The sequence below is a fragment of the Pinus tabuliformis genome, chromosome 2_1 (assembly GCF_031772625.1).
Source record: "Pinus tabuliformis cultivar Carrire ecotype Pingquan chromosome 2_1, CPIR1, whole genome shotgun sequence".
In the NCBI taxonomy this organism is placed as follows: Eukaryota; Viridiplantae; Streptophyta; class Pinopsida; order Pinales; family Pinaceae; genus Pinus; species Pinus tabuliformis.
In genome coordinates, this window is record NC_142299.1 from 580,450,988 (window position 1) to 580,471,524 (window position 20,537).

Sequence of the window (20,537 nt, forward strand, 5' to 3'; positions counted from 1 at the left end):
CCACAAGATTCTTGTCACGGAGTAGCATGAGTATGCAGGAGTCGAGTTACATGGTCAGAAAATGATTTCTAGAGAATCTTGTGTGTGCACGTGTGGTAGTGGAGGAGGTCCATCATGAGACACGATGGGAGCGACAAATTATTGAGGGCATCATCGCTGAGGGCGAAGAACATGCAGTGTGTGGGTGGCAGGATTTCGTCTGCCAAGATTTCCAGAGACGTGACGATGATGTTGTAACCACTTGCCTCTTGCAGAGCTCTGCTCACATTCATCACCATCTCGTTCATGGTCACCTTCTCCTTTGCACCTGAAACACTGCCTAGAAATATGATCACTGCAAAGGCCAAAAATATGCTCCAGAGCCTCATCCTGCAACAGAAGAATTAGCAATGAAATACCCAGAAAATAAAATAATTTGATAACTGACTTCCTTTTATGGAGGAAGAGTATGCATGGACAGTAGCTCTACTCTTATTCATATCACTTAAACAAATGAAATCATTATGAATAATGCAAACGTTGACGCTGAGTATTTGAAAGGTGTGATAGGGATGAAATACCAGAGCAACATAGAAGAAAAAATAGAAATGTTGGTCACTGAATCTTTTGGTCATGACAATGTATCTGAGTTTTTAGATAACTCTCTAGGCAAGGGTGAGGATTTGATTCCTCCTATCAATCGAGAGTGGATAGGCTATGAATGCACAAAGAATGATAATTTGATTGATGATGTCAGGATTTTTTTACTGTGTTAACATCCTTGTGTTTTAAGAGCTCCGGGATTTGGGTCCTTCAGCACCAGCCTTGTAAGGACCTGCAGGCCTTAACTCACCCACTGAGTGAAGTGCGACCATGACCGATGGAGGGCGCGCGGTTGGAACAGTATGACTGTGGTTGGAAGGTTGAACGAACAACATTCCGGTTGAAGTGCGAGCTCGACTTGGATATGCGATGGAGTGTTATGTGCATAATAGAGGTTGGGCGAGCTACTTATATGCGTAGAGGCGTGGGTTAAGCCCTATGGAGGCCAACCAACAAACATGTGAAGCCGATGGTGGTTGGGGAGCGTTTGGAAGGAGGCTGACATGAAAATTGAAGCACTTGCGATGGCGTGTGAAGGTGTGGGCAGGTCGGCTGGGTAGCTGCGACCTCGCCCTATGCCCGTATATATTAGTGATGTGATGGAGCTCATTTGACCATCACTCATCGATCCAATGCAAGAAGCATCTTTGCTTATGTGAAGGAGAGGCGCAGAACAAGGTGTGGACGCAGCAAAGAGATAGAGGCGCAGTTTGGAGATGCGCCCGTTCTTGGGCAAGGCCGCACGGTAGTAAAACGCTTGTCTTGATTTGGGTGAAGGGCACGCGCAGGGTCACCCGCCAGTTTGAGAAAGGTGTGCACAGTGCGTGTGGCACCTGGGTGATGTGTAGAAGCGCCCAACGGTGAAGCGTTGGTGAGCGCCCAATTTGTGCAACGACTTGGGACGGGTTCTTGGGTGACTCAGGTGAGCACCCGCCCGTCGTGCAAGTGTGCACGGTGACTTGGTGAAGTGTTGAGATTGTGGACAAAGGTGTGTCTCGGGTGGAGGCGCCCGTGTGTGGCGACTTGGAGGCGCACCCAAGTTGGGAAAACAACACGATCGTGCGACGAGGTGAACAAAGCGTTGGTGAGTCGTGCGACAACCGTGCAGAGGCACCGACGAGCTGGGCAATCGAGTTTGCCGAAGATTGTAAATTTGGCTAAGTATGAAACTTGGGGTTTCCAACTATACTTGTAAAGCTTATAACTTGTAAAGATTGTATAATATATTATTCGGGCAGACTCATTGTTTAGGGAGTTGCCCCTCCCTTTATACTGTGCAATTGTGTTCTTCATTTATAATTGCTGATGATAATGAATGTGTATGGGTGTTCATTGGTATAAAGGAAACATTAATAATACTTGGTTGCGAAACACAAACTAAGTAGGAATAAGTGGTTAGGCGTAGTCCACGAACATAAGTATTGGTGAAAAGAAAGTGTTCGGCGGTGCCGCACCTTGCTAAGAGTGGTTGAAAGACTACCGCCGACTTGGGGGCATGACAGGTGGTATCAGAGCAGGGTTGCTTGTGACGAAGTGTAGATATTGAAGCTGATTCAGGGTTGAAGAAGCTTGACAGTTGGTGACAGTGAAGCAGGTACTTGCAAGTGAAGGAAGTTGTTTCACATACAAGTGGAACAAGAGCTGGTTTAGGTTGTAGGCATCTTGGTGAAGCTGTTGGATGTTTGAAACTAGATCGCAAAGAAGAAAGAAGCTGTTAGCAATGACAGCTGAATCTCAGGTTGGGTCTAGTCACGGTGCGAAGGATGCTACTATGGCATTCATGGAAAAATTTTTGGAGAAGAAGGATGACTTGGAAGCTTTCTGGACTAAGAAGATGGACTTGATCGATAGGGATCAAGAGGCCAATTCGAAGATGAGGGAAGGGCTCGAAGAAATTCGGAATCAACACGAGTACATTGATATTATGTGTACACAACTTGAAGTAAGGGTCAAGGAGGTTGAAGAGGCAAGAGACCAAGGTCTTGCAGAGATCGTGGGCTTGCGAAAATCTCTTAACGAAGCCAGAGATGAGATCGCAGTGTTGAAGAAGGTCGTGAGGCATAACTTAGGTGGAGGAGTGCCTCATGTGAAAGTCAAGGAACCAGAATCTTACGATGGTACAAGGAGTGCAAAGACTCTTGGAAAATTTCTATGGGACCTCGAGCAGTACCTGGAATGCTTGGGTCTATCGGATGATGAGACGAAGGTCAAGGTAGCTGCTTAGTTCTTAACAAAGGATGCTAAGATGTGGTGGCGAAGGAGGATGGATCAAATTGCCAATGGCAGTGTTAGTGACATTACTTCGTGGGATGACATGAAGAAAGCTTTGCAGACCCATTTCAGTCCTTAGGATGAAACGTGGGAAGCAAAGATGAAAATTAAGTTCATAAAGCAGACCAGGAACCTTCAGACATATCAACGGGAGTTTGCAAGTGTGGTTCTGGAACTTCCTGACATGGTGAAGAGGGACAAGATTTTCAATTTCATTATTGGGTTAAATCCTTGGGCATGCAATGAAGTGAAGAGGCAGAAGATTATAACACTTAAGGAAGCTTTCGCTGCTGTGGACAGGTTGGTGGAGCATTATGTTGAGACTTCTGATGATAGAAAAAAGAAGTTCGATAAGCCAAAAGATAAGAATAAGGATGATGCTTCGAAATCAGATGATAATTTGAAGACGAAGAAAGCCTTGAAGTGTTGGATATGCGCTGGACCACATACGGTGAAGAACTGTCCTTCTAGACCGAAAGTGGCTGTGATTGCACAATCTAATGCGAAGAATGAAGAGGCTTCTATGGGGACGATGCAGATACTTGGTGGTGGTGGTGCTGCTACAGAGGTGGTCTCTCGGAGGGATCCTAAGAGGAACAGTTTGGAGTATGTTCGGATGAAGGTTGGAGGTGCTGATATACTCACTATGGTGGATAGTGGGGCTTCTCACAACTTCATGGGAGAAGATACTGAAAGAAGAATTGGGCTAAAATTTGTACCGGTGAAGGCACAGATGAAGACAGTCAATTCTCCTCCTAATAATGTTCTTGGTGTAGCTAAAAAGGTGGACACAACACTTGGTGAGTGGACAAGGAAGGTCGACTTCACTATAGTGCAAATTGATGACTATGAAGTTGTGTTGGGAATGGAATTCATGAAACAATTCGATGCTATGATTGTTCCACATTTGAAGAAGCTGTACATTTACGATGGAAGGGAAGATGTACCCATTAGTGTTCCAACCATTGGAGTGACAAGGCCTGATTGTAAGTTGGCAGTGATGCAAATGGAGGATGAGAAGTGGATGGAAGACATGAATAAGTGGTTGTCTGCGGTTGAGACAAAGCTTACCGAGCAGTTATTAGTCATTAGGACACTTTCAGATAGTATCTTGGATTTTTCAAGAAGGCTAGAAGTGGTCGAGGATGATGATGATGATGATGAGGCATATGTGAGGCCGAATGTCTGGGAGGAGGATCGAGTCACTTATTTACAGCGGATGGAGATAGAGAATCCTGGCAGATGGATTGAGATGATTAGTGAGGGTGAGCCTTCAGGCTCTACCCCCTCCACATCTTCTTAGATGACAAGAAGATGGGGCTCATTGTTAGCTGCTCATGGCAGTGAGTCCTTAAAACAGGTTGAGCAGGTATGACAGATGGTGCAAGGATGGCTTGGCATTAAGCATCATGACATGTTGCAGATGGGATGGAGTTTTCATGGACCTGAGCATGGGTGAGATTCTTGGTGAGTCTGGGATGTGGCAGAATCTGAGATAGACTGGTGAAGGCATAAGGAGGGACATTCTTGTGATTTGAGTGTGACAGTTGGACTGATCACCCGACTAGTTCAAGTCATGGGGGCTAGCAGTGTACCAAAGAAATGTTGACATCAGGCAGACGAGGAGGACAGTTCACAGGATGAGGACGACACATAATGGAGATGGGAGTTCTACATATGTTGCAGGGATGTTTGCAGTACGTGGAGGAGTTGACATCATGGACCGAGAATGAGACAAATATTGATATTGGTCTTGGTGGATGGCTACCAGGATGGTATGTTGTCGAGGACGACAACATCTTCAGGTGGAGGAGGATGTAAGGACCTACAATCCTTAACTCACCCACCGGGTGAAGTGCGATTGCGACTGATGGAGGGCGCGCGGTTGGAACAATGCCACTATGGTTGGAAGGTTGAACGAACAACGTTCTGGTTGAAGTGCGAGCTCGACTTGGATATGCAATGGAGTGTTATGCGCATAATAGAGGTTGGGCGAGCTACTTATATGCATAGAGGCGTGGGTTAATCCTTATGGAGGCCGATCAACAAACATGTGAAGCCGACGGTGGTTGGGGAGCGTTTGGAAGGAGCCCGACATGAAAATTGAAGCACTTGCGATGGCGTGTGAAGGTGTGGGCAGGTCGGCTGGGTAGCTGCGACCTCGCCCTACGCCCGTATATATTAGTGATGTGATGGAGCTCATTTGACCATCGCTCATGGATCCAACACAAGAAGCATCTTCACTCATGTGAAGGAGAGGCGCAGAACAAGGTGTGGACGCAACAAAGAGATAGAGGCGCAGTTTGGAGATGCACCCATTCTTGGGCAAGGCCGCACGGTAGTAAAACGCTTGCCTTGATTTGGGGAAAGGTGTGCACAGTGTGTGGCGCCCGGGTGATGTGTAGAAGCGCCCGGTTTGTGCGATGACTTGGCACAGGTTATTGGGTGACTAGGGTGAGCACCCACCCATCGTGCAAGTGTGCACGGTGACTTGGTGAAGTGTTGAGATTGTGGACAAAGGTGTGTCTCGGGTGGAGGCGCCCGTGTGTGGCGACTTGGAGGCGCGCCCAAGTTGGGAAAACAACACGATCGTGCGACGAGGTGAACAAAGGGTTGGTGAGTCGTGCGGTGACCGTGCAGAGGCGCCGACGAGCTGGGCAACCGAGTTTGCCGAAGATTGTAAATTTGGCTAAGTATGAAACTTGGGGTTTCCAACTATACTTGTAAAGCTTGTAACTTGTAAGGATTGTATAATATATTATTCGGGCAAACTCATTGTTCAGGGAATTGCCCCTCCCTTTATACTATGCAATTGTGTTCTTCATTTATAATTGTTGATGATAATGAATGTGTATGGGTGTTCATTGGTATAAAGGAAACATTAATAATACTTGGTTGCGAAACACAAACTAAGTAGGAATAAGTGGTTAGGCGTAATCCACAAACATAAGTATTGGTGAAAAGAAAGTGTTCGGTGGTGCCACACCTCGCTAAGAGCGATTGAAAGACTACCGTCGGCTTGGGGGCGTGACAAGCCTCATCCTTGTTGGGTTCTGCAACTACTACTTCCTCTTCAGCCTCCGCTTCTTCTCTATCTTAGTCTTCTTGGATTCCCAGAAATATCAAGCAGGAGACCAAAGGTGTAGAAAAGTATTCCTTAACTTTTGCAGCCCCAGACACCCCATCTGGTAGAAACTAGGATGTTGCATTATGTGGCACTGATTCTTCCACCTCTTGTTCATATAATCAAAGATTGGACACTGCTTTTCATTGAGTTTGGCATGTGATTGAGATCATTGAAGGAGGAAAATTATAAAGGTAAGTACATCGATTCAAGAGGGATCTTTATGGATTATTTTGGTATTGGTTCTGCCCATTGGATAGCAGTTGATGTGTTTTCTTATCTCCATCTTATTCTCTTTCCTCTTGGTTTCAAATTTCTTATTTGTAGGACTGCAACCACAAAGCCTCACAGGGATAATTTGTTTCTCTTATGTCAATCTTATTCATCTCCATGGAGGTTCAAGGAAAATAGTAACTATGGTTGTGATAGTCCCCGAAGGTCCCTCATGGTTGAAGTCAATTGAAAGTTGAGTTTTTTCACCTTGGAGTACTCAAGAAACTCTGATAAATTAAATTGTTGGTTGATCTTACTACATGTCCCTTGTGGTGTGTATTGACCATGAGCAGGTCAAAGTTTCAGGGTGAAACAATGATCAATTACTGGATTCCAATCAGAAATATGTTGGAAGGGCACTAGAAAAATGGTGCATTTTGGATAAACTTTTTCCTATGCAATGCCACAACATACCAGGCATGTCATAACAAACTTCATTAAGATATCTGTCTCTTATTACACATTCATTATTCATCAAAATTTGGAAAGAAAATTTAAAAGTAAAAGACAAAAACCCTCTTTTACCATTTTTGATAGAATGCCATTTGATTTTAGGATTTTACCAAAAAAGTTGAACCAATAATGCAATGGTGCACAACAGTGCAACAACTATGAGCAACAGATGCATGACATGAGTTGTGAACATGGGCATAAACAGAAAATGCAATGGATAGAAACAAGTAAAAGTACACAATTTAACAATGAAAGCCCTAAAAAGCTTGAAATGAGTACAAAACATAAAAAGGTAGAGCTCCAAATATAGCTGGTAATAACTGCCTTCTTACCTAAAGGAGGATCTCAACCATGGAGTAAATAGGATGCAGCTAAAGTAGTGACATAAAGCTATAATATGACATAAAAAATTAAACTCAAACATGTATGATTCTCTTTAAAGAATGCCACTGTAGCAGAATCTCATAAATTGTTTTGTACATAGAAATTGCATCAAATGTTAATTAAAATAATCAAAGAATCCAAGTATACATTCAATTATAAGAGTAGTTGTTGACTCAAATGGTGGAAATTAGCTATATATTTAAGGTAAAAACCCAACAGACAATGGAAACTCAGCATGTATTTGAAAGCCAAGTTTTAACACAAAATTAGTTTTCCTTTAAAAAAGAAATAAGCTGCACCATTCATCTGCACCACATATACCCCCTTTCCAGCAACACCTTCAGCAAGATGAAAAAGTAAAGTACAGTAAGCACATGTTGCCACATTTTCAAGATTCACTATTTACATATATGTACAACCAATCTGGTATGGCATGCTTTTATAGAACAAATATTTTACTATAAAAACTACAAGGGAAAAAAACAAGAAAGTGCCTTCCCTCTAGAACATAGTCTCCTGTCAAGGGAAGTCACTTCAAAATGCACAAATCACCTTCTAAGAAAAAAAATAAACATGACGTTGTACAACAAAAAACTACAAAGAACTACAATCAATGAGTAAACTCAACACAATGCCTAGGAGATCCATCTCCAAGGGTATCGAGAATTTGCTGATCCCATTACATGCATGTCATAAACTTGAAAGGGATATGTTTCTATGCCATAGTCCATCAAAGTTCTGTCTTCCAGTTGATCATCATGGTCATACACAAAATCAGGAATCTCAATCTGTCCCTTTCTAATGCAATCCCATAGAAATTCTATGGCGTTTACATACTTCAACTTCCAGTATAAATTGCATAACACGTCAAAAATTTCATGAGAACATCTGTAACAATTAGTCCTAGTAAATTATCTGAATCAAAATGAAAACTCAGGTTAATACTCACCATGCACTCAAGAAGAACCGGCCAAGGGTTGCAAAAAGCAATATTGACTGAATCCTTGGATGTAGTAAATACACCACTTTGAAGCCTTTCTTTAAAATCAAGAGAAAGTTTTTCATAGATCAACCACAATGTAGACATCAGAGGGCAGTTTTCACCCCTCTGTACGGAAGTGTGCATGTAAACAACGCAATAATTCGTTGCGAGTTATTGGAAAAGTCTAAGGGGGACGTTCGTTCAACGGCCCAATGGGAACTTCATGGATTTCTTACAACAAGACATTGTGGTGCACAGATATCGGGCCTAAATGTGGTCATGGAGCACACATCCCAGGTGCAAAAGAAAAAGACATAAATACACAGGGAAAAAAGTAGACAGAATTATGAAATGATATGATTCAAAAGAAAGACCTACCAACTCAAAAATGTATTTTTTAATTATTTAATATTAAGAACTATCTTATAAAAAAAATACACCATTACAAATTTGCTAAATAAAATTAGATAAATATAAAATATTCTACCGCACAATAAATCAAAATTGAAATTGATCTTCTTTTTATAGTAAAATAGTTTTGGAGAAAAATACATATTACTCATTCAACATGCCAATTATAATCATTACTCATATTCGAAGTCATGTGAAGTCAGTCGAATGCGTTTTCCACATTACGGCTTCAATATGATTTGTCCTTTCAAGTTCTTTAATTTCAATGTATTTTCTTTACGATGGTGAGATCCTCAAGAGTCTTCATAATATCACAAACATTGTGATTTACGCACATACATTAATCAGTGGGCAACCTCGTTGCTTATAAATCTTGATTAGATGAATGTTGGAGCAGAGTTAGTCCGTATGGCTTTTTTGAAAAAAGAAGTTTGTGTTTTTTTTTGTTTTTTCTATTCATGAGATGTTTCATTTTTTTTTCGTTCATCAGAGATTTCATATGTCTAAGTTATCAGAGATTTCATAGGTCTAAGTTATGTTACGCAGTTTGTTTTTTTGGTTGTTTTTTGGTTGTGTTTTGTTTTTTTGTTTTTTGTTTTTTTTTTCCGAATATTTTTGTGTTTTGAGTGGCTTAACAATTTAGTATAAGGGAGATGTGTAAGTGTGTAAACATTTATATAGTGATTCAATTGAAAAAAATATATATGGTTACAAGTAATATGTATCTTAGTATAAGAAGATGTTAGAGTGTTTGTAAAAGAGTGTAAACATTTAAATGTTGGATTTATTAATAATAACAAATAATAAAATAATAAAATTCAATTTATTATATTGTAATTGTGTTTTGCAAAACTTAGTCATCTAATTTAAGTAAAAATTGTGTTATGGGAACAATTGCATATAATTAGCTAAATTAATGGTGGTCCATAGGAAAATCATCCTATAGTCATGTTTTGGCAAGAAGTAATAAATTGAGATTTAAAATGGATAAGTAAATTGTTTACTCAAGAAAATGAACTTGCATAAATTTTGGCAGGTAGTAATCACTAGCAAGTCTACATAGTTATCCCCGCTAGGGGTGATTGACTTGAAAGGCGCGTCATCTCGAGGAAATTCAAGCCCTCCCATGCAGTTGTAATGAATATATTGAATGGCATGTAAAAGAGGGCAAGTGGCTTGTTGGTGAACGTTCTGGAGATTTTATTAGTTCTTATTTCCCTGGTGATGGATGCGGTGATCAGAAACATCGTTTGGGTGATGAAAAGTTGGAGGTTGGAAGGTAATACTTGCTCAATTCATTCGGAGGGCCTCCCTGGAGAGCCAAGTTGGGTCTAGAAGGTGTTTCAGGTTGATATTCGAAGGAAACGCTGCAGGCAAGAGTTGTACAAGTAGTCATATGGGATCGTGAGTTAATGCCTGAATGGGGATATGACTATCTTGTAGTTTCCCTCAGCTTAGCCAACAGGGGATTTTCCTCGCGACCCTAGATTTGTGCATTTTCCTCGCGACCCTAGATTTGTTGCACGAGGGTAACTGCGAAGGTAATTCAATCATTTAAAGCTTTGTTAGTGTTTCATGTCAATGTTTTCATTATGTGGCATTGGAAGCAATATGAGCAGTGATTTTGAATTTGGGGCCCGCTAGTGGGTGGTTTGGGTGTAAGGGAGGCCTATTTCTTTTTGAGTGAAGACAATGTAGTAGGGGAAATTGCTCTTGACCTACTGTGGTAGGAATTTTGGGGTTCGCTAGGGTATTGTTGTTTCAAAGTAGCATTGGGTGTCTGGGGTGGGATTGGGTAGGAACGAACCAGCCCAACACCTCGCCCCATCCAGAGTAACCCTTCCATACAGACAAGGGGTTACCGATCATTTATCCAAGATCCTCTCTAAACAAAACACCAAAACCTTCTTCAAGCGTTAGAAAACCCTCAACGAGCTTTTTCGATCAGCTAAGGATAAAAATGACTCTATGTTAGGTCTTGGAGTGTATGAGATTCTCTGCTCTTGTGGAATATCTTACATAGGTCAAACCAGAAGATCCTTCAAAGATCAGTTGAAAGAACACATGGCTGACACTTTCCATGATCGCATTGCAAAATCTGCCATTGTTGAGCATTCCCATTCTATCAAGCATCTCATTTGTTTTGATAAGACCAAAATCTTAGCTTTTTCCCCTTATCATTCCAGCCAAGTCATCAGGAGGTCGTTGAAATTGAAAACATCCTAACAATTTTAACCAAGATGATGGTTACCAGTTAAGCCAATCCTGGAACCCCACCATCCATCTCCTATCATTTAAACCCTTTCCCACTAATTCAAATTCTCACCCTAATCCCCTCTACTTGTCTTCCCACTTTTCCCTTCTTGATTGTATTAGTATTCTTATGATTATTATTTATCCTTAATTAGTCTTAATCCTAATTATAATATTAATTTTATTGGATTATCAAAATTCCCCATCCACATATGATATAATTAATAAATCTAGGGTTTTTTATAATTTTTTATCCAAAATTTTTAACTTTTTGACTATCTCCTCTCTCAATTTAACATTTATATGTTGTAATCCCTCATCATTCCTAGTGGATTTATTTCTATAATATTTCATCTCAATAACATTATTACCGGCATCTTAACATTAAATATCTTCAATATAAAATAATAATCATTTTACTATAATGATTGCCCCTCCTTTTTTTGAATTCTAGTCCATTAGAAATTAATTTTTCCATAAGAATTCTCGTCCATTAGAAATTAAATTTTCCATATGTCTTTCTTATGGTTGACATTTTGACCTTTGGCTATCTCCAATCACATTATATATTATATCGGTATTTCATTCCAATTTGATCCATTTATCTCTATAATTTAACCTTAAATATTTTAATTAGCTATCTATGCCTATGATATTATTAAAAAAAAAAAAAAAAATTTATGCTTATCCACATTTTTTTAGAGTTTTAACCAATAAAAAACAAATATTTTTAATTTTTATTCCTTTTATTTATTTTTAATTTTAATTCGAAATGTCTTAATTCAACTAAGAATTATAATAGAATTTAATTTTAATTTTAATCAATATTTTCTCTCTCTTTTTTTAATAAAAATAATCATTAACATAAAAAGCAAGAGGTCTGATTTTTAATTATTATCCTTTAAATAGCCACATTAGAAAAGAATACCAAAATAAAATAAAAAAACTATGGTTAAGAAAGCCATGGTAAAAAACCTCCCGCTCAAAATGTTAAACATTACAACATCTTCCCCATACTAGATTCGAGAGAGCCTTTCCATGCAATTAGTAAATTATTTGTAATTCTTTTAGTGTTTAATAAGGACTTGACATATAACAATTGAATATATATATATATATATATATATATATATATATATATATATATATATATAACCTAGGATAGGTATGTATCAACATTTTTGTAATTCCTTTAGTATGTAATATGGACTTGACATTTGAAAAATTATAATTATATATATATATAGAAAAGGAGAGATATGTTTTCTTTTGAATATCAAGGTCATGTATTATCATTTTAATGTGGATAATGTGAATTATAAATAAAATATTTCAACTTCAACCATATATATTATATAAAATAAGTGAAAATAAAAAAATTCTTGTACTTAAGAGATTTGATTAGTGTGTTGCTTAAAACTAGCATAGATCCATCTTTACTCCATATCTAGTAAGAGGAGATCAAATATCTTGAGGTGCAAAACTTCCCTCAAGGTATTGCAATTAAAAAGAGGTTTTCATCTTGAGGGATTTGATCTCTATCGACACTTGATAAATCCTAAATTAAGATAGATCTATGTTTGTATATTAAGGATTGAAAGAATTATGCATCTCTCTATTATTATGAACTAACTAAATTATTTTACTTTCAAGTATTTCTTCCTTTTTGATATTGCGTTATTTACCATGGTAAATATATTTATCTATGAAGTCCATATTGAAATATATTAATTATAATGGATAATCAAACAATTTATTTAAGCTCTATAATGAAGTCTTCATAATTCAAATATATGATATTTTGTTTATTTTTACTTACTTTATTCGTTTAAAGTATATATAAAATCGTATCATTTAATATAGACATCGAAATAATTTATTTGTGGCTCAAAAATAAATATGAAATATTTTACAACTCTTGCATACTAAATAAATACACAACCGTTAAAAATATAAAAGAAAAATTACACATATCTTTTATATCAAATTGTAAAATATACATTTCCATACAATAATTCTTATGATAAATAAAATAAGTTATATATAAATTATCTTTTAGACTTTTATATATATGTATAACCCTTATAAAAAGAATATATATATATATGAATCACAAGGATAAAATTTAACGATTACGAACTTAATTTTAAGGCCAGGGTTAGCTTGTTACCCACTAGACGATAAACTTTTATTGAAACTTTGTGTTACCGGAAATGACAGCTGGAAACTCAACTAATTATCTGCTTATAACATATTGGTGGTTTATATAAACAGTTTATCCGACATCATAATAAAGTATATGATTTAAGTGATTTAATTTACATATTTATTTACTAGCAATTGTCCCAAAAGGTACAAAGAGAGGCCGATAGGATTATTAATTTGGAATTGTAAAATTTAGTAGCAAATATTGCAGAGGGAAATCCCATGATATTACAGAATGAAATCCCATCCTATTACAAGTAAAACTGAGAAATTTCATATACCACAATACAAGTAAAACTGAAACCAATCTTGTAGAGTGAAATCCCATCATATTACAAAATGAAATCTCATTATATAGGATATATAAGGGTCATTACAGAGAAAATTAGCATAAGTGGAGCACTGATTCAGAAGGTATGACATGGACTCTGTAGAGTGAATCCCCTAATCTTGTAGAGAGAATCCCATCATATTACAGAATGAAATAGAAGTCTAAAGGATTTATCAGAGACATTACAAAGAACGCTATCACAGTGGAGAACTGCTTCACAGGGCAGGACATGGATTCTGCTTATTCACCACAGAAACTCTTGTTGTTGAAGATGAGAAGCAGCACAAAAGTAAGTCATTCCACAACTACTACAAACTTACAACAATATTAACATCCTGCAAATATTCTCATCTATGAGGAGCTTTGGGGGCCTATAGATTACAAGAGAATAACAGAAATTCTTCACTAAACATGTTAGTAGCATACTGATCATCTTGGCGGTTGGAGACAGAGCTGGTGTTGAAGCTCTCTTTCCTCACAAACCTAGTAGGGGCTTTCTTGTCATAATTCTGAGTACAAATTTTGACTGTATTTTTCTGCATCTTTCTATTTATATACATTGTTTGAACTCCTGTACAAAATTTCCCACAGAATAGAAACAAAAGATATTACAATCATATTGTAAGAGACGATCTGGCTACTAACAAATGAAAACCAATATGAAATGATGATTCAAGCACTACAAAGCTAAATCCTAGTTTTCAAAATACATTCTGTATTAACTGCATGTGGGCATCAGACTGTCCTTGTACAGTGACTTAAGCTATTTGGCTAGCAAGAAATGAAAAGAATTCAAAACAAAGATGTTATTACTAATCAAGTTTGACACAAGAATAGATATGCATATTAAGGGACACAACGACCTTTAAAGGAAAAGAAACAAATAATACTAAGATCCCCAGATATATATATAACAATAGTGTGGAGTTATTTCAACGAGGCTTGTCAAGGTAATCCCAGCTATTGTGGATCATGAGGCATTACTTTAAGAGACAATTACGAGATCAGTTTCAAAGCAGAGCTGTAGGAGATGGATCAAACAACAGAGCAGAACTTTATGCTTTTTGGTAGATTCTGAAAATAGCAATAGAGAAAGGTTTAAATTGTCTACAGGTGATAAGAGATTCCAAACAGATTGCAGAGAGGTCAAATGGAAATTTCAATCAGGAAAATTTGCAGCTGGCCCATCATTGGATGGAATCAGAGAAGCAAGGAAAAATTCTATGTCATTATCTTTTCAGCATGTCTACAAGGGATAAATATGAAGGCTGATATATTGTCCAAGTAAGCACTGAGGATGCAGAACAGATGGATGGAGATGATTGAATACCCCATCTGGACCTTCTCATTCAATCTATTTCTAATCAAGCTATTATAGTAATGACCTTTTGGATGGCTGTTTTGGAAGTAGTGTGTTGTAAAATTTCCATGTTTAAGAAACTGATCGTAAGTAGTTTTCTTTTGTGTCTTGAAAAACCTGGAGGATTGCATTAGGTGAAGGCTTTTGAAATTTCTTGAGAGTTCATGTATGGCACAACACACACACACACATATATATGAGAGCACTGGATTTATCAGAGGGTTGGTGGATGGGAGATTGCTGAAGAAGCTGTGGTCTCTTTCCCAATTTTCCTGTGATCCCAGTTTCTGTGGGAAAACTCTCAACATCCAATAAAGGTTGCCAACTACACTCAAGGGAATCAAGTTTTTCTTAAACTCTCAATGAAATTTTGTTTTTTCCTTCTAGCAGAACCCTTTCATTCAGATGTGCTTTTGCATGCTGCAATCTAGAAAAACTTGTTGTCACTTTCATCGTGCCAAAACATGAAGAGTGTAAGTTTCAGACAATAATCACAGACAATAATCTAAAAAGATTTTGCAAACAATTTTTGTCACGTTTATCAAGCCAAAGCATGAAGACTCTAAGCTTCAGAGAAAATTCCATCTTTCAAATTAAACAACATAACATTACAAAACATGCAAGTCCAGAACATAATTTTTTTAAGCTTCAGAGAAAATTCCGTCTTTCAAGTTAAACAACATAACATTACAAAACATGCAAGTCCAGAACATAATTTTTTTTAAACTCACAAAACTAATTTCATTACTAATAATTGGGCAAAAGTTAAAACATTGCTTCCTGGAAGAGGGCACATATAGATATATATTAAAGAAAGGGTTGACACGAAAATAAAACACAAATCTCTGTTCTTAAAGTAGTCTTAAGCATGGAATACAATTCAGATTATTTTTTCTGGCTGACTACCGACCCTAAAGAGAGGGGAATTAGTTTAAAAACGTTTTGCCTGCTGGAAACCACATTGAGCTAGCACAGAATCCAAATACCAATTAACTCATAAAGTCACATTTAACTTCAGATACAAGGTACAAAGAGAGGCCGATAGGATTATTAAATTGGAATTGTTGAACTTTTCTAGAAGAGTTAATTGGTTTGTGGAAAACCTTGTTTTCTTGGATTGGAGCACTGTGCAATTACTTTTCAAGAACACATTGAATGTCTTATTTCATTTTAGAGTAAGTTAATTACCCAAAATCAAGAGGTTAAGCTAATTACCCAAAATCAAGAAACCTCTATAGATGGCCAAGCATATACGAAGAATACATCTCATTCATATGCAATACTAAATCCATCTTTTCCTTTCTCTGAGTAAAATTTCAAAAGCATGAACACATGCCATTTCATATGCACAATAAACCCAACTTTTGAAATTTCAATGCTTGATCAAATCTCCAAAGAAACTTGAACCAAAGAATCTACTTTTTGTTTTAATTGTCCTGTGTAAAGGAACAAGAAAATGCGAGGTAAGCGATGGAGAAGCCTGGTGACTAAGAGGAAACATGGCCACAAGAATGACCTGGTTCACTTCCGGGGTAAGGAGAAATTGTTACTGCCATGGTTGCACTGTGGAAGCCATCGACAGTATAGACCTGTAGCTTTCCCCTGCAAAGAAGGGGAAAAGGAAGTACCAATCAGCCATGCATAATAAATTACAGATCATCTGCAAACTCTGAATAAAACTAAGTGACTAAATGTTGCCACATTAAATTTAAGAAACCTAACAAGTATCTCCTTTTAATTACCTTAGAACTTTACGAATAGGGAAAACAAGGTTTTCATCTGGTTATTTCTTACTCATCAATAAATGAATTCATTACCAAAATGTACTGGAAAGTGGCAATAAATAGATGAAACCATGATGGAACTTAATCTACTTTATTGGCACTGAAACCCACACTATTTGGCATAAAGAAAGGTATTGGAAAACACATGTGGGTATGTTAAATTTTAGTACCAGCAAAAATATCAATTAGTAGGGCAGACAGTATGAGAGGCCAAAATCTGACAAGGGTCCCAGAGAAAGCAGTCACAACAATTAACACAAACAACAAAGTTTCAAATCAAAGCACAGGCACTGGATGGAAATCAGACAAAACAAAAAAGCCACAACTTAAACTAATTTGGGAAGCAGATGAATATAGGATAAATATGCTTGTTTTAATAAAAAAAGATAAATATGGTTGATCAGTCCAACAGACCAATAATAGATACCAGCAAATGGGAGGAATGATATGATAGATCATAGAACCAATGAGCATGAACAACTTTAACAAACATTCAAAATATGCAAGGTGTCAGAGGACAAAGATAACTGATCAGACCAACAGTTCCATGAGACAGGATCTTGCAACAAGGGCACAGCAAATGATGATGAATATCGCTTGTCCTAGCAGCACATTAGAAGCTCTCAATTTAGTGTCTACTCATTCATGGCTATATCATCAATACCTGGTATGCATGGAGGTCTTTAGTCAGTTTTTCAGTTCTTTAACAAACATTCAAAATATGCAAGGTGTTAGAGGACAAAGATAACTGATCAGACCAACAGTTCCATGAGACAGGATCTTGCAACAAGGGCACAACAAATGATGATGAATATCGCTTGTCCTAGCAGCACATTAGAAGCTCTCAATTTAGTGTCTACTCATTCATGGCTATATCATCAATACCTGGTATGCATGGAGGTCTTTAGTAAGTTTTTCAGTTCTTCTGTCGCAATCAATATTTTTGTAAGGTTGAGAGTTGTAGCCACAAGTCAGGGTAATTCATGGAGTTCTTTCAAGTTTCAAGCACCTATGTATGTGACTATTTTTCTGATTAATGTCTATTAAAAAATGCTTTACTGATCTCTTGAATGAATATATGTGAGAGATGAATTTTGCAAGGCTAAGGAACTGAACTACGATACAAGCCTAAGGAACTGAACTACGGTACACTGTGAAATATTACAAAAAAATTATACAAATGAAATAGCAATATAGATACAGAACTAAAATTCTATAGCAATATAGATATAGAATTTATCTCAGGTAAGAAATTACATAATAAGTGCGTCATAGCAAAATGAAGAAGATAAATCATTCAAGAATTACCTATAAGATTGAGTAGAGGCGTGAAGGCTTTTTGTAGAATGTGAATCATTCCATGAGTGGAGGAGGCGTGGAGGTTTCTTTGTTGATGTGAATGACATACTTGCTGACACTCATAATGTATCATTTTCAGAACCTTCATTGAAGAATATGGGGCTCCAAAGACTTGCCAAAACCATTTTAATTTTTACGATGCAGCTGAAGGAGTGGTTCTTGTCTCAGAAAGTTGTTGCAACATTGTTCCATCAGGTTTCACAAAAGATAAATTCAAAGTTCATGGTATATGAGAAGAAAGAAAGAAGAAACTGTAGCATATTACATTGAAGAAAGTGGAACATGCTCCATGGCAATCCAACAGCCTGCAGAAGAGCTATGTGAAATAGAAAACAGAACATTTAATTACTACCTTGAGTTAAACATCCTCATTTCATAAATATAGAAAGATGCTTATTAGCGGATGTAAGTATGACACTTGCTGAAAGCCCCATTTTCATCTTTACTCTTCACCCTTTTTGAGGTATCAGTAACTCCAAATACTTGCCAAAACCTGAGTGTTTCATCTGCTGCAGCTGATGCAACTGTGTACCCATCAGGGCTATGAAGAGGTAAGGCATAAGAAGGATCATGAGGACAAATCCATTCATAAAACGAAAGATGAATGCATAAGTACTCATAAAAATAAATCAATTTCCATACCTGTGCCAGATGAAGAACTCGAGAAGTATTTACTGTAAGTTCAGTAATCTTCACCTCAGATGGGTACTTCCATAAGGTTAACTGGTTCTGACTAAATCCATGTGAACTCAGTAACTCACGTTCATGCCTATTCCAGAGTAATGAACAAACTTGGGAATGAGTGTCTACGGTATTTAAGCAGGCACCTGTGTGAGTACTCCAAAACTTTATAGACCTGTCTGCACTCCCTCCACCACATGCTAAAAGATTGCTTTGGAAGGGGCATCATGCCAAGGCCTTGACTGCTGCACAGTGTTCATCTAAGCGGTGGAGATATTGAGAGGTAGAATTATGGGATGCCATGCTCTGATCCCAAATGTACAGTAGATTGTCATTCCCCCCACTTGCAAGTTGTTGGCCAGAAAGAGACCATTTCAATCCACAAACCTCCTGGTCATGCCCATTCTTAACATACGCTGCAATCATTATGGTCCATGAGACAACATCTTTTTGAGACAGGTTGTCAAACAACTTGCGTGCATATTTTATGCTCCCACATTTAGCATACATGTCTGTCAGGGCGTTTCCCACAAATACATCAGATAATAAATCATTTCTAATTGTGTAACCATGAATTTCCTTGCCTAGTTGCAAAGCTGCTAGGCTGGTGCATGCTGGGAGAACACATGAAATGGTTAATGGGTTTGGCTTCAGTGTTAGTTGCAGGTGCCGAAAATATTGCAATGCCTCTTCAGGCTGTGCATTCTGTGAGTAACCTGCTATAATTGTATTCCATGTGATCGCATCCCTTTGAGACATTCTACAAAATACACCATGAGCACCTTCCATATCCCCACACTTGACATACATGTCTATGAGTGCATTCCCCACAGCAATAACAGAGTCAAAACCATATCTAGTTATATAGTCATGGATGTCCTTGCCATGCTGCAGAGCTCCTGATCGGGCACAGACTGAAAGGATGCTTGTAAGGGTTACCACATCGGGACTGAAACCTTGCAGATTCATTTTATAAAACAGGTCCAATGCCTTGACATGATTACCATTTGAAGCATAAGCTCTAATGGCAGAAGTCCAGGAAGACACACTTTGCTGTGAGAATTTCTCAAACATCTGGAGCGCTTCCGTCAAGCTTCCACATTTTGCATACATGTCAATGAGTGAATTCCCCACTAATGCATCTGATCCAAATCCCCTTCGTGTTGCATAAGCGTGGATTTCCTTGCCCTGCTGCAAAGCTGTTAGTCTAGCACAGACTGGAATAACACATGCCATGGTTGCCGAATCCGGTGCAGTGCCTGAGATTTGCATCGCACGAAACAATTCCAATGCCTCTTCACCACGATTGTTCTGAGCATAACCCACAATTATGGCGTTCCAGGAGACCACATTCTGTTCAGACATATTGTCAAACACTTTGCGTGCATCCTCTATACGCCTGCACTTGGAATACATTGAAATGAGAGCATTCCCTACAAAAACATATGAACTAAACCCACTTCTAAGTATACGCTCATGGATCTCCTTACCCAGTCGGAGAGCTGATATTGCTCCACAGGCCTTGAGAACACGAGTAAATGTGAACTCATCCGCCTGTATATCCACATCCACTGCACACATTTGGCAATAGATATCAAGGGCTTCATCAAACCGCCCTTGCTTGATATTCTCACCGATCATCAGATTCCATGAGAAATCTTCACTCTTCCAACGCCGGATCCCGGTTTTCCGGCCGAGGCGAGGGAGGTCGCCGCCGTGTTTTTCTTCACGTTGCGTTTGAGGGCGGGCAGAACGGGGGCGATGTCGGTCAAGACCACGTCGAGGCCGAGCAGGGCACAGAAAGCATGCCTGGGTGTGAGTAGAGGCTGGCCCGAGTGACTGTAGGCCATGGCACCGACATCGCCCAAGTTAATGCAGACGGTTCCAGAATGAGCGGAAATGAATAATTGAAGGAGACCATGACGAATATTTTGAAAATGCACACAGGTGTCAGCCTGAGAATCAAGCTTGAACAAATATAAAGTAAATTGCCTACTCCGCCAGGTGTTAGCCTGAGAATCAAAAAGACGACGAAAGTCTCTTTCAAAGGAAGGCTTATCGGCCTAAATATATATATATATATT

The 20,537-nt window shown here is 38.2% G+C and overlaps 1 protein-coding gene across 1 annotated transcript; it reads right to left on the bottom strand.

Moving 5' to 3' along the window:
* Positions 1 to 150: 150 nt before the first annotated feature.
* Positions 151 to 20,303, bottom strand: LOC149201788 (pentatricopeptide repeat-containing protein DOT4, chloroplastic-like). The gene is made up of 4 exons (XM_089401366.1): positions 20,118 to 20,303; positions 18,705 to 20,007; positions 18,415 to 18,599; positions 151 to 369 (listed from the first exon to the last, which is right to left on the bottom strand). The coding sequence occupies exons 1-4, from the start codon at positions 20,301 to 20,303 to the stop codon at positions 151 to 153; spliced, it is 1,893 nt and encodes a 630-aa protein (XP_089257492.1).
* Between the last annotated feature and the right edge of the window lie 234 nt (positions 20,304 to 20,537).